The sequence below is a fragment of the Lolium rigidum genome, chromosome 5, assembly GCF_022539505.1.
Source record: "Lolium rigidum isolate FL_2022 chromosome 5, APGP_CSIRO_Lrig_0.1, whole genome shotgun sequence".
Taxonomy (NCBI): Eukaryota; Viridiplantae; Streptophyta; class Magnoliopsida; order Poales; family Poaceae; genus Lolium; species Lolium rigidum.
This window is the reverse complement of record NC_061512.1, coordinates 64971702-64987166: the sequence shown is the minus strand read 5'-3', so window position 1 is coordinate 64987166 and position 15465 is coordinate 64971702. Positions and strand designations below refer to the sequence as shown.

Below are 15465 nucleotides of genomic sequence, written 5' to 3'. Positions count from 1 at the left end.
ACAAGAGCCTCATCTTGTAGGCTTTGGAATCTCTTCAAGGGTGAGACTCGATACCCCCTCGTTGCTACCGTCTTCTAGATTGCATCTTGGCTTGGATTGCGTGTTCGCGGTAGGAAAATTTTTGTTTTCTATGCAACGTTATCCTACACGCTGCACCAAAAATCACCCCAAAAGTGCTCCCTAAAGACTATTTGGATTCACTGCAGCCAAAAAATTCTATTTGACACCCAGTCCAACACCACCCCACAGGGGGTGGCCCCGTGCCGCCAGACGGAAGCCCTGCCCACGCCACGTAGGATACTGGCAGGTGGGTTGTCCCTGTCATAGAGACAACATGACTGCCCACCTAATTTCTTAACGGTGGCGACGGTTCCTGAGGTGGAAGCAACAAGACGTTCATGCGTGTCGCTGCTACGCTCCTCCACGCGATGCAGTTAATGCCCGCTGCTGCTCCTTCTCGCCGCTTCCTCGTTTACTACCCACTGCTCCGGCTATGAAAGTCCGACCGCCATGCAATGAGGCATCAACACTCCTTCTCGCTCTCAATCTCCACGCCTGCAAACATGTCTCGCCGCATTGCAACCACGTATGCAATGCTGGGCCATGGCGTCCCGCCACCGTCACCGGCATTGGAGGAGGAGGCCCGAGCCATCGCCGACGACTTCCTCGGGGTTCGACGAAGAAGATGAGGAGGAGGCGGTGCAGACTGAGGAGGAGGAGGAGGAGGAGGAGGAGGAGGAGGAGGAGGCGGAGGAGGAGGAGGAGGAGGACTGGTCGGACGGGCCCGAGCTGGCGGACCCGGAGCAGGGGGTCTTCCTCGAGTCCTATGAGTCAGCACGCAAGGAGAGTCTAGTCGCCCAAACCTTGCCTGCAAGGTGCTGCCCTGGCCGGTTGCTAACCGGGCTGGGTGCACAAAGTCCACGCCCACGTCCCATCGAACAATGATGGGTTCACTGTGGAGCTTGTCCCCCACGTAGTGACAGGACGGATGTCGCAAGGATGACCACACTGCTAACTATGGCATGTACGCTTCTACAATAGTTAGGGCCTGGCACTGTGGACACACAGTGGTACCAACTCCATGACGTCAGTCCACTATAATGGTGCAACCGTCTAGGCCCCTGGAAGCTCGCTGGATGTGGACAACACGGCTTTGCCCCATCTCTTTCTCATGTATCCTGGGCACCACAGATATAAGGTGACGCAGGAGACCCTTTGCGAGGGATCGATCACTTTAGCAATAACACAACCCTAAGGAGAGCAACGGTAACTTCTTCTAGCTTAGAGCTTCTCCCTTGTGAGTACATACAACTCAAGGAGCACCTTTGTATATTGTGAGATCACATACATATCATTGCAGGAGTAGGGATGTTACCTTCACCGCGAGGGCCCCGAACCTAGGTACACAATCATGTTCTTGTGCTCAATCTCGTATCCAAAACCCAACGCCCATTCTTTTGGCTCCACACTTCTATCTTAGCCATCCATACCTATTTAGTCAGTGGGTATAAAATCTTACCCATACTCGTACCCGCGGGCATGAAATTTTACCCACACCCATATACCCGTTGGGTACCTATACCGGTACCCAATGAGTAGATCAAATGATACAAAGTTATTCATAATTTTACACTCATCGATAGCACATTTGACAATTTTTTTTATCTCAACTCAATAACAGATAGTTGAGTATATGACAATTATCAAAATTTAGAAATCACAATCTCACACTTATAAATCATAAGTAAATGAGTTACACGACAAATTGACAATTGATGACAACTCATGGGTATAAAAATACGCACATATCCTCCCAATGTGGGGACGGGTACCCGAAGTCTATACCCATGCCATAGGGTATAGGTACTATCCATGGATATAAAAATATGCACATACCCTCCCCCTATTTGGGTACGGTACTCGCGTACCCGGACCCATGTGTAAAATTGACATCCATAGTGTCCACTCTTCGTCGATCCGGTGATCGTGTTTTCTGGAATGCTCTATGGCATCATAGCACTTGCGCACATTGGGTGCTGCTGATCCGCTGATCAGGCTTCTACGGTCGACGATACAGTTGTAGATAATATTTGGCCTATGTCTTTGAGTCGACCTATGATGGAACTTTGAGTTCCAAAGCGAAAGTCTCGATCTATCCCTTGTTGGTTGTCATCCCCTTGTTGAAGGTGTTGCATTAGAACTTAGAAACTTGTGGTGTGGTTGGCTGTACTTTACTAGTCTGTTCATGGCAACAGACTGAGATGAACTCTGGGGTGAAATTCTTGTTTTGACCTCCATTACAATTCAAGTATCACATAAGGTCGGTACATAAACCATCTATATGAAAATATCTAGCATATAGTAGTATCTACGCATCCGGCTATCTACTAAAATGCCTCCAGCCACCCGTTGAAAATATCCCGTGCAACCGTAACTTGACGGGTGCATCCGGAAGCCATAAGCTCCCCCGGCCCGGTGCGATGAGCAAGGACCATAGCTGAATCTAGCGTGTAATCACACGGATAACCTTCAAAAAAATGAAATATTTTTGTCTTGTTAAGCACAATATAATGTCTGCAATTCCATATCAGCTATTATAGGCTTAGTTTTCTTGTAAAGTCTATCTAACAAATTTCCAAACATATTTATGATATTGGTTGATAGAGGAATATTATATGTTAGCCTAAATCTATTTCAAATCAGCATGTATTGCAGTATCTTGCGAAAATAGTTGGGAGAATTCCACATGTTCTTCAATACTTGAGTAGCACTGTTCTTCGAGTGGACCAGCAAGAACAATAAATAAAATGATAATCCCTTTCTAGCTGTTGTCAAACACCGATGATTACCATTTCAAGCGAAAACCTTCTTGAAACGTGGAGCTAATTAAGATACTTTTGTTTATACAATCACTGGCACATTTTGAATTTGGGATTAGTTTATTAATTCTTGACTCCTCTTTATCCATCTTTGGTCCCCCTAAGTAATCAATCCATAGAGGATGAACCGATGCATTTCTTTCAGCGCTGAACAACCCATAACCATTCAGCAGATCAAGTGATTTTGCCAAAGCAATTGCATAGATTGGTGGCGGAGATCGAGAAGATCAGATTATTAACAATTCGGGCATGTTTTCTTTTCATTGGGTCGAAGAATCTGGGCATTTTAAGGTTGCCGTCATCATTCGAAGCATGTAAGCAGAAGGCGGCTTCTTTTGTCAGTCAAAAGATGCCACCGGTCTTCAGGTAAAAATCCTGTAGCAGTATCATCAACAGCTCAGGATAAATAAACTGTCTAAGTACCATCATTTGGTTGGCCATTCCGCGAGGAGCAAAAAGGGTTACGTTCATCGAGGCGGGTCCAAGGCCTAAAACACATAATTCCTGAAATCTTTTCTTATGTATATGTCTGTCCGACGAGCATATGTCTCAACGAGATATATAAGAATAAAATACTATCTGATGAAAGACGACGTGGGCTTAGCCCAGTGGTTAGGATCGCAGTGGCGCATCCTAACGACCAGAGTTTGATTCCTGTCAGGGACGATTTTGGAATTGTCACGCCAAGTCCCGCTTCTACTATATCAATAGTGTTCTAGTTCCTCCTAGACATTGTTTCATTTTTTGACGACGTGGGCTTAACCCAGTAGTTAGGATCGCAGTGGCGCATCCTAACGACCAGAGTTTGATCCCTGTCAGGGACGAATTTTGGAATTGTCACGCCAAGTCCCGCTTCTACTATATCAATAGTGTTCTAGTTCCTCCTAGACACTGTTTCATTTTTTTAAAAAATACTATCTGATGAAAGTGAAACCGTGTTTTATCCTATTACAATAACTCCCGGCAAAAAATAGATTAATACTTAATACTAATTTATATTTTTTTCCGAAATGGGGATTAGACCCCGGCTTTTGTATCATGATGATGCATACTACCCTTTATTAATACCAACTTATCTGATAGGAGCAAGTACATAGTTTGATCACATCAGATATCAGACCTCAATTTTGTATCTTCTAGGTATACACATGACTACACGAGATACATTGTATAACATGGAGATACTATTTTTGAATGCCATGAAAATGCGACAAGTGCTACATCCATAATTGATTTTAGAAAAATGAAACTTCATTACCCGCCATCCGAGCTTATATTATTACGATGTTTATTATAAAGTCATAAAACAAAGGTTTAACCAAATGAGACCAGTAAATCCAACAAAACTAAGTGGGACATGTGCTAAATGACTAGACTAAAGATGGAGAAGTTTAACACTTGCACTCCATCCAAACCTGGCATAAACCCCCAGATGATCCACTTGAGCTGGTCAGGTAAGATATAGTTTAGAGGTTATGTTTTCTCTAACGGAAATCAAACCTGCAATCTCTATGGAGAAAAGAAAACCAAGCGCTTCCATTGATATGTTCACTTTAGAGATGCACGAAAAAGGAAGCGGCTCTGGGAAAGAAGCCTAGCTAGATGCCAAATCTGAAACTCGTCCTTGATCCCTACTTCTAATGGCTTGAGCCTTCAATCTAGCGCCATTGAACACCACATCATTCCAATTTCTCCAGATGCACTAGAAGATCAAGATATATGCTGTCCAGAGGTCCCGCTGTACCTTCGAAGGGCAGGGCAGGGAGGACCACCACTGTAGAAGCTCGGAGTCTGCCGAAAGTTTTTTTTTAGATACTAGGCAACAACGTGCCCGACTTTAAATTAATAAAGCCCACAAGGTTCAAAGAAGTTATACAATGCTGCGGCATACAGCTTAGCCAACGAAAGATAACAGCAAAGATAGGATAACACATGGAGGAACAGCAACAACATCACGCGTATGGCACTATCACAGGCAGCACCCCCGAAAGGCAAAATCACTGCGTCTTCACTGACTTGGTAGTCCTGGTCTCACGGCGGCGTAGAGCTCCCTCAGCTTGTTTTCCACCCACCGGAGGCCCTCCCGGTCGCTTGGCTTTGTCTTGCCGCTCCGTAGCTGTATAAAAAGAGCAGTTTTGAAAATCACATTAGCGGGGTGGTTAATTATTTTTTTCTCCATAGTGAGTTTATTTCGAATGTTCCACGGGGCCCAAGATTGGGCGAGGAAGAGAAACCACACTAGTCTACGGGCCCTTCCCGTAAGGCCGGAGAGGATGGCATGGAAGCGTGGGAAGTTCCCGGGGTTCCGATTACGGTCAAGAATCCGACGGGTGGCGGACCAAGCGAATTTTGCCATGGAGCACGAAAAGAAGATATGCCCAGCATCTTCCGTCTGTCCGCACAGCGCGCAGTTACCCGAGGCAGGACCGTGTCGCGTCGCAATTTGTTGGCTGGAAGGCAATCTGTCGAGGATGAGCTGCCAGGCGAAAATCTTGATCTTCAGGGGCACTTTGGCGGACCAAACGTCCTTGTGAAAAGCAACAGAGGCCCCATGCGAGAGCTTGGCGTAGAGCGATTGCACCGAAAGTGTCCACTCCATCTTATCCCGCCTCGCCAAGCCCCAAGCCCGTACCTCGCGAGCCACCACACAGCCGAGAAGGAGGTATTGGATGGTCTCCGGTTCTTTGTCGCACAGGGGCAGGCCGCCGGGTGGGGCAGACCACAGCGATGCAGCCTATCCGCCGTCCAGCATCTACTCCGAACAGTAAGCCACGCAAAGAATTTGCAGATGCAAGGAGCTCTCGACCGCTAGATCCCAGGGGCTACCGGCGCCATAGTGGTCCCGGCGAAGAAGGCGCCATTGGCTGACATGGCGAAAAAGGTGCCGTCAGCCGTCCACCGCCACACAAAAGAATCCTCACGCTCCGGCGAGAGTTGGACGTTGTCGAGGATGCCCCAAAGAAGGAAGAAACCCGGAACAACGGCTATTCCCAAGTCTGGCCCGCAATCGCGTAGCCACTCCCCCTCGAGACCCTCCTTGACAGTGCGGGAGTTAGAGCGCCGTTTGTTAACCAAGGCCACCAAGTTTGGCGCGAGGTCTGACACCCGGGCGCCATGCAGCCAACGGTCCTTCCAGAAAATGGCTCTCTCCCTGTTGCCCACTGTGACCGCAGTGGCGAAATCAAACAGGGCTCGGGAAAGAGGAGGAACCTTCACGTCAAACTCAACCCACGCCTTGGTCGGGTCTGACCTTTGAAGCCAAGCCCACCGGTATCGCAAAGCCACATTGAGGAGGCACATGTTAGGGATACCTACTCCACTGCCTGCTTCGGAGAGGCCACCTTGTCCCAGGCCACCAAGCAATGGCCGGCACTGATGTCAGTATTAGCTTTCCACATGAAACCGCGGCAAACCTTCAAGAGAGCTTGCAAGGTAATAGGGGGAAATGTCCAGCGACATCATCGCTGAATGAGGATTGCGCAAAGCGTAGTCTGCACAAGGATCGTCGTACCTCCACGGTTCATCAAGCGGGCACACCACGGAGGCAACCGCTTGGTTGCACTCTCGACCACAGGCTGGAGCTGCGCCGCCGTGGGCTAGCGAAGCCCAAGCGGCAAGCCTAGGTACTTGCAGGGCCAATCCACCACTACGCACTGAAGAATGGAGCGCTCCAACTCCACCTGCTTAGGAGAACACCGGATAGGGTGGACCGAGCTCTTGGCCTGGTTGGTTCGGAGAACCGACGCCTCGCCAAAGTCCTCCACTACCGCGGATGATGAAGATAACACAGTTCCATTTCTTTCTTATCCCATCCCACCCAATCTAGGATTACCGTGCTGCATTGAAGTGTGGCTATCACAGTACTACCTGTACCAACCAAGTGGCAATTGCTCCCAGCCCCGCAAAGCAACAGTACACATTTCACACAGCATTGGTACACCTCTCATCTTATCCTGCTGCATCATCCAGATTTCCAGTGACATGTCTCCATTCTCTTGCTCCCAGAAGGATGTATTCAGTGAAAAAGGGTGAAGAATAACATATCCATGGTTCCCAGATCTCGTGTGTTCAGAACAAGGAGAGTGACGCTGTTCCCCATTGCCATAGCGAGGTCAACTGCAGTGCAGGGCTACCCTGTTTTACCCTGCATTTGTCAGTCTCTTTGCGCTGAAATCACAAATGTAAGTACGTACTAGTCCTGCAGTGCACATCCTCTGTCTTTGATGATTGTATCTCGGGGGTGAACATCATTTTATCAGCTTTGCTCAGGTTTTGCTGATGAACCTTTACCAACCAAGGTTTTGAGAAGAAGCAAGAAAATTTCAGAGTATTACAACAACAACGAATTGAGGTGAATTAGCCATACTGTTTCGATTTTCATTACCACCATGGTGTGATGATTATGTCTTGGCACACGTTGTTTTTCACAGTATGTCTCGGTACAAGTTACTGAAGCCAAGAAGCAACAAGATCGAAAAGAAGTACTAGCATGTCCTGTCAACTGTCCCCGCGCTTAATTTAAACCCCAATGTAGGAGCACTTCACAGCAGCATTATTACAGGGCTGCAACACCAACACAGCCTGCATTGGTTTCATTATCTGTTCGGTTTTCTGTCATTTCAATCTAGTTCTTGGAGTTGCTGTCAAAAAGAAGGAGAAACTGGTTCCGCCAGAAGCTCGCCAAACAACTGTGCATCATTATCTTCAGTTGCTGAAGGAAACAAGATGCTTGCAGCTTGTTACTCACCTCTGGATGCCTCTTTAGGCTCCTTTGATTTATAGAATTCGTTTAGGATTTGTGTAGGATTTAGATTTTGTAAGAATTCTCTACACTAGTTGTTTGACTCATTGAAACATATCGCATAAAAACTACGAGAACTCATCTTCACATAAAATGCAACTAGGCGTGACATCTTAATTCTATATTTTTTCTATTCTATGATTTTTCTATCATATGAATCAAATGAGCGCTTAGTGACTGTAACTATATTCCATAAAACCAACATAAAATTGAAAACGTAAAAAAATCGATAAAGAGAATATATTAACATCAAAAGATATCAATTACACCCAGCCTCTGCAACAACGCACCACCCTAATGATAGTACCGATGCACACATCCAAAAAAAGAAAAGAAAAGTAAGAAATAAAAGTCCCGCCACAGATCCCAGACCTAGTAACAACAGTACATTCACCACCAAGACAACACCTGAAATACAGACTCTTCAAAAGCGACGCCTCCAAGAAGGGAACACCAGCGCTGTCGTCGTCCGATCAAAGATCTTAGGTTTTCACCCTGAAGATAGTCCCCGCTCTCAAAACAATGCCTCCAACAAGATCATTGCCAGACACAACCAGTTAAGGCCAGACCTTGGGTTTTCACCCTGAAAGGTAGGCTGCGAATCCCGGAACACCAAGCAAGCTCCTCAACATCGGAAAACTTGAACCTTCTTTACCTAATCTTCCAATCCCGTCTTCATGATATTCTCTGCTTCTGACTTCACCATGGACCGAAAGTCTCTTGATGTCAACATAGAACAGAGCTTCACGCCGCTCCCTCCGGAACCAAACGGTCGGAATAAAAGCATGGATGCGCGTGACCGAATACCACCCGATCATGTGAACTCCAGGCAAAAAATGCACTGTTACATTTGCTGTCAGAGCCTTCCAGAACTCATCACTCCGGCTAGATGAAGAAAGATCGGCATCCGAAACGTCTTCATCTTCGTGAAAGAAGAACCCTAGGACCACCACCATGAAAGCCGGAACGGCCGGCCCCCACGCCGCCGCCATGGCTGGGAACCATGGTCCATCTTCCTCCTCCAACACAGCCGGTGGAGGCCGGCAGCCGTCGGGATAGCGGCTACGCACGCCCACGACACGGAGACGCCCGGCTGCTGCCCGCTAGGAAAGCCTGGCCGAGCCTCAATTCCGCTGCCTCGCGACCATGTACCTTGCCACCGCTGCCCGATCCCTCTGCCGCCCTTCCTCCCCGCCAAGAGCCGCCACACCACCGCGTCCCCCGCCATGATCCGGGTGATGTAGCCAAAGACCACCACCACCAGACCCGCCGTCCACCGTTGCCGCCCCTGAAGGACCCCGCCTCCGCGCAAAGGGGAGTCCATGGGCGCGCCACCATCGCCCCTGCCTTTGGCAGCCGGACGCGGCCGCCACCGCCGACCCCGACGGCGGCAGCGCCAAGAGGAGGGAGATCGGCCGGCCTCTGGCTTGGATTTGGGTCGTCGCTCGGAGCCGCCTCGCGCGAGACGACCCGGGGCGAAGATCGGATGGGGAGGGAGGAGAGGGGTCAGTGGTGGAGGGTGGGCGGCGGCGCCGGGAGGGAGGGTGGGCGCCGGCTAGGGTGGGGGGGTGGCTAGGGAGATCGGCCAGAAAATGTAAAAGTAAATCACACTTTGGCATACTTTCAGTTCCTGGCTTCCTGAAGCAATGAACACTTGAACAAACGTTCCATTCACCAATTCTGTTCTTCCAAAGTCAACACTTACATCACCTTAGAATTACAACAGAAGAGATCAAACAGCCCATTAATCCCTTTTCTATACACAAAAGTCAACTTTTCCTTTCCAGTTTCGTGGCTTCTTGCCACGGCAATACTTACTAGGAAGCTTATTTTAAGTTACTATTGCTTCACACTGAGCTAATAGAGTCCGAGGAGGCGCCGGCGATCAAGGCCTGGACTTGGCGGCAGCAAGGCCGTGCATGGCGCCGTAGCCGCGGGAGCCAAACCCAAGGCAGCCGAGAAGCAGCCCCTGCCGGTACGGCAGGAAAGTGCGCCGCCGCATGTCTTCCGCCTCAGCCCGCCTCGCCTCGTAGAGCCGCTCGTGCGCCGACGCCCTCCTCCCGCGCCTGCCCACCGCCGGCGTGGGGTTCGTCTTGGGAGCTACCAGCGAGGCGTTCTTGTTGGGGCGCGCTGGCGTTGGCGCCGGCGGCAGCGAAGCTGGAGGTCGGTGCTTGGAGCCGTCGGGCTTCTTCTGGTGGACGAGGTTCTTGAAGAACCGCCACCGGTGGTAGTTTCTCGAGGTCGAGGAGGACCCGGACGAGGTATTGGAGGAGGAGGACGACGACCGCGACGCTGATGTCGGCGGCTGGACAGAATCTTTCCCCCGAGCAGGCGAACATAAAGGCGACATCCAGCGTGCGCGGAATGGGGAGAGTGAGCGGGTCTTGCGGTGCACGGACCGGCTCCGGAGACGGCCGCGCTCGTCCGTTGGCGCCGCTGCCTCCAGCGGCATCAACCGGCCGCCGGTGGGGCGGTCCGCGAGAGGCGGGGGCGCCTGCGAGCGGAGGAGGAAAGAGGAGAGCCGCATTGGGCGGATCTGGCCGTTGTGGAACAGCTCGTCGGCGGATGACATTGCAGCGGCCGCGGGCGAAGGGAACTGCGAGGAGAAGTCGAAGTCGTAGTCGTATTCACAGCCATCGGCGCCTCGCGCGGGGCTCACCGGCGCGCTGAAACAGAAACCGGCGGCGGCGTGGAACGACGGGTCGCGGGCTGGGCTGGACGGCGCGCTGACGAAGGGAGTGGAGCACGCGCTTTCCCCTGCCACGCCGCAAGCCATGGCGAAGTAGTCGCCGGAGCTTCTGTCGGCCGCGGCGGCTGCCATTGTGGCGGCGAATGGGGCGGTGGGGATGGTTGAGATGAGAAGGTGGGGAGGCCTCGTCTTATGAAGAGGGGAAGGTTGGTTCCAGGACGTTTTTCGTTTAAGCCCCCAGATAAACATGATTGTCCTAGGTGAAGGTTCTAATGATTATAGGTTTATAACGTCTTTTTTTTTTTTTTTGAAAACAGGTTTATAACGTCTTTCTATGTACACATACTCCTTCCGCCAACATGATTCGTGTTGTTTCCAAGGTGATCCTGGATAAAAATTCATATTTCTATATCATCCTCAAGCTTACAAATACCTAACGTTGTGGACGATAATTGCACAATACTCTTAGTTCTCCTTGATAGGAGTGGTGTGTTTTGGAACATGGGAGCATATGCTCCCTATATTTTGAAATGCATCTTACACATATTTTAAATTTTAAAAAAATTGAAATAAAAAATTCGCACGTACATCTTCACGTGCTAAGCGCTCACAAAGTCGTTTCAACAAAAATAAACTTATCATGTGACGTGTGTAAAAAAGACAAAATTCAGTGCTAAAAACAATGCTTTTCACAGGATAAGTTTTCTCTTTTTTACATAGGCCACAAAAAATATTATTTTTTCGTGAAACTTACCGCGCACACATATATTATGGAGATGTACATGTAGAATTTTTTGTCAAAATTTTTCCACACTTCAAAATATGTTTTCTTGGTAAAGGGAGCATACGCACCCGGGAGCCGAATTGAATTGCCGGCATGTAAGCTATGTTTATGGCATAAAGTTTCAAAAGTAAAATACATTCTGAATCACTACATGAAAACTTCAAATGTTACTAGGTGTGTCCTGTGTGATAGTGGATATGGGTTTAGGTTTCGAATGTTAGTGTGAATCATCCTTTTTTGAACCAACAAACTTGCGTAGGTGTTCTCAAAATTTCATTCAGAAACATAAACATATTAGTGTTTAGTGGGCATTGAGATATTGGTCTAGGTTTCACCAAGTACAAGCATGATTTTTTTTGGATAAACATGCTTAAGCACTACCCATATATAGAGAAGAAATGAGTTGCATAATTAAGGAAAATCGGGTGAAACCCGGACATGGAGGGAACATGTGGTGACCCTGCATACCACTGCATGTTGTAGTATGCCAGTCGTTGATATAACATTCACGGAGTACCAATCCGCAAATATTACATCCCTCAGAGTAGTACAACAGAACATAGCAGGTTCATAACTCATTCATTTATTATTACAAGCATCACGTACATATCATCTCGGAGCTCCTCTTGGGTCCTAAGAGGAATACTCCTGGGTTCGAGGAGAACCCAGCTTAACTTACAATATAAGAGTCTTACAAGATTATACATTTATTCCCTCGAGCAGTTAAGTACTTAAAGTTCGTACTTCTTGAATACTAATACTACTTGATCGGTCTAAGCTTGCTCTCCTCCGGAACCCTCCCCGGTTCCGTAGACTATGAGGTAGTCTACACCTTCAACATCTCCAGAGAGGTCTGGTTCTTCACAGCCGATGACTTCGGCTCCTTCAGGGTTGTCGTTGTCCTCCTCCGGATGATTCGGACAATCTAGCTGAGGATTTAAGAGTGGTATGAGTACGAGCGTACTCAACAAGTTCATTATAGAAAAGAGGTGTTTAATGCACTAGCTACGATATTAGACCGGAAAGTCTAATACCAATGCAGGTTTTGATAAACATTTCTTCAAGAGGTTGCTTTTATTCCAAAGAACTATGTCCGTCGGCCTTCACCGGTTTACTAGAACTTCATGGAGTTCCTTTCCGAGCAGCGTTCGCAGCTCCAAATCCCGAACGGGGAGTGACGAGTCACGATTCATTACACTCTGTAGAGGTGTGTTGCTTTACCCATAAGAGATCTTAACCTTGATGCCAACCGGGCAGCTTTCCCGCCCACACTTCCGTTGGTGTGAGGCCCGGTATAAGGTCATAGCCAATCATATCCCTCCGCTACCTCGCACACCCACCCTTTGTTGCATACCCCGACCCTGGGTCCTCGCCGGTCCTCTTATACCAATTAAGGATGGACCCCGACCGCGACAACAGTTCTGGGCTCTACCATAAACTCCTTCGCCGGTAGCTGCAACCCATCATAGACCGCATTACCGTGGGGAATTAGAATGGGATCCCCACACTCCGGTTGTTCTCGCAAGATACAACTGCTATGGTAAGCGCATCCGTTGATGTACAAGAGGTGGAAATACGATTGACTATTCCGTCCCACTCCAAATCTTATGATTAACACGGGTATTACGGCACAAGAATCACTGGACGACATTTGTTGTTTAATCCTAGATGGATATAAACCCTTGCAATGGAACCTCCACCATATCAACACAATCCATGGTTCCATTGCCCACCACTTAGTCATATTCATAGTTATGAAAATAGTGGTTTTGCTTTTTATGCAATAGTGATAAACATAGTACTTTGCAAGTAATTTGGTAAAAATACTCAAATGACATGAGCAAGTGATGACTTGCCTGAACACTGCACAGTGTTGCAGTTGGATGGTGTGGACTGACCCTTGTCCTCTGTTGCTAAAAAATAGCATCATTGTCCGATAAGGGCAATGGTTAAAGAAGCAATTATGCATGATTCAGCTTTTAGGGTTGTTCCCCCCTTCCGATGCTTTTATCATTTCATGTGAGAGGTTAATACTAAGAATGATTTAGGGATACTATGTTAGGGTAAACTACTACCTTGAAATGTTGTCAAGGTGTTTTTAAAGTCCAAAAGCATTAATGGACTTATTTTCATTATTGAAAATATAAGGTGTGATTTAAATGATTATTTTAATCATATAATTAGGACTTAATTATGTTTGTCTTCAAAAATTCCATTTCATATTTTATTATGATAGAGAATTTTATGCTGAGCATTTTTCATATTTTTAATTATTTTTTTAGAGCTATATTCTATTTTATAAAATTCTTAGAAACACTCATTTAAATGGGTATTTTGGAAATGTCCAAAATACCCCTCGGGCCCACCTGTCAGGCGGCCGATCTGGTTAGGTTGGACCAGCCCACTGGGCTCGGTCCAACCGACCCAGTCACACCGCCTCCTCGCGGTGACCTAACCCTAATCCTCTCTCAGCTCCTGCGACGCCGAAATCGCCTCCGCCGTCGCCTCTTCGATCCGGCCGTCTCCGGCCATCGCTGGTGACGAGATGGTGCGGATCTGGACCGCCTCTCGACGGCGGACCTGGTGGTCCGCGTCGATCTGACGCTCGTGTCCTCCTCGTCTCGCCCCCATCGCCTCTGCTCGCCTGCCGTGGTGTTCCGCGACGCTTTCATCTCCGCCGACGCTCCTGGCGCCGTGGCGCGGCGGTGTGCCTCGCCGTGGTTGCTGGTTGCTGCGGCGCTGCCGTGGCCTGGCTTGGCCTGGCGCCACGATTTGCCTGGCGTGTGCCGCCGTGCCGCCATGGCCGCGCTCTTCGTTCTGCCTCACCAGTGAGTACTCCATCGCCTCCTTCTCTCCCTCTCTGCTCTACTCTCTTCTTCCCCTTCGTTTTGCTCGGCCACTGGCCTGCTTCTCCATGTGGAGATGCCTGCCGTGCCGATGCGCTGCTGCTGCGGCTTGCTAGCTTGTGCGTATGCTGCTGTGCTGTGTTGCTATGCTGCTGATGTGTATCTACTGGTCTTGGCCATTGCTTCAATGGCCATGCCTGTGCTTGTGGTGCTGCTGTGTGTAGCTCTGCTGCCTTGCATCTGCCATGGATCCTAGTCGTTGTTGCTGTGCTTGGTTGGCTATGGCTGCTGCTGCTCTGGCTTGCCATGATGTGCTATCCACGGCTACTACTCTACTGCTCTATTCTTTGCCCTGCTATTACTTGCTATTCACCCTGGCTTGCAGTCTCTGTGCATCCATGCTATTGTGCATGCTACTGATCCCCTAGCTGCTTACCTGACCAGCTCTAGCTATTGCTCTGGCCAATGCTGATGATTAATTACTGGTGTTATGCTCTTGCTAGTACTGATGCTATGACTTGGTGTAATTATTGCTTGAGCAAGGTCAGTGATGGGTGCTATTTATGTCTAGCTTGATCCAGTGGTTCATTATGTATTTGATGTGCTTCTGGATACAATTATAATTCATTGATTTGATTATCTATGGAGCAATTATTGTTTATATGTGGCTATTTCCTTGACTGGTTCCTGCTCTGCTGCTCAGTGATGCTCTAGCATGCACTGGCATGCTCTAGCAAGCTTCTGATGATCATATGATCATCAGTTGCTTGTAAAAGTTGCTGTTTCATGGCTGTGCCTCACTATTGCTCACTCTGTGTTGTGTGTGCATCACACAGGCTTGGCCTGATGTGTGCTGGTGCTTGCTTAAGCATCAGTTGATGCTTGCAATGATCCATTGGATCATCTGCAAGGCTCTGGTGCATCAATTGCTTGTGTATTTCATTTATCTGTTTATCTTGCTTTAATAAATGGATAAATGATGTGAACTGCTTGCAGTTGTGATCATCCTATTAGTTGAGACAGGGCTAGATGGATTCCAACACTTGGTTGTGTACCCTAGCCCTCCATTTGAACCCTTCTGGGTGATGATAACTGTGCAAGGCTTGTGATGGGGTTGTTTCAGTGGATGAGGTGGCCTCGACAGCAATTCTTTGTTGTTCAGGAAGCTCCCACCCATGTTGGCTTGCTGTGGCTTTGTGAATGCATCACTGGACAATCCCTTGTTGGATTTCCAGTGTTCTTTGCTGTTGACAAACTAGAATAGGCACAAGTTGCCTATCTGTCTGATGGTTAGCAAACCATGTAGTGCTAGGTGAGTTGGGTAAGCTAGCTGTGAAACTCTCCCTTGCTGAATTCTTTGGTTTGCCACAGTGTTAACACACTGGGCTTGACCATTACTTCCCTGGGATGATTTTCTCCTGGCTTAATCCCCTTTTTGCCAGCATCAAATGGTTTTATCACCAAAT

General features: G+C 48.3%; 1 protein-coding gene across 1 annotated transcript; it reads right to left on the bottom strand.

Annotated features, from left to right (window-relative positions):
- Positions 1-6263: 6263 nt before the first annotated feature.
- Positions 6264-10501, bottom strand: LOC124656041. Its single transcript, XM_047194853.1, has 3 exons — positions 9583-10501; positions 8833-9075; positions 6264-6559 (listed from the first exon to the last, which is right to left on the bottom strand). Exons 1-3 carry the CDS (start codon positions 10499-10501, stop codon positions 6264-6266), a joined length of 1458 nt encoding a protein of 485 aa, XP_047050809.1.
- Positions 10502-15465: the final 4964 nt, after the last annotated feature.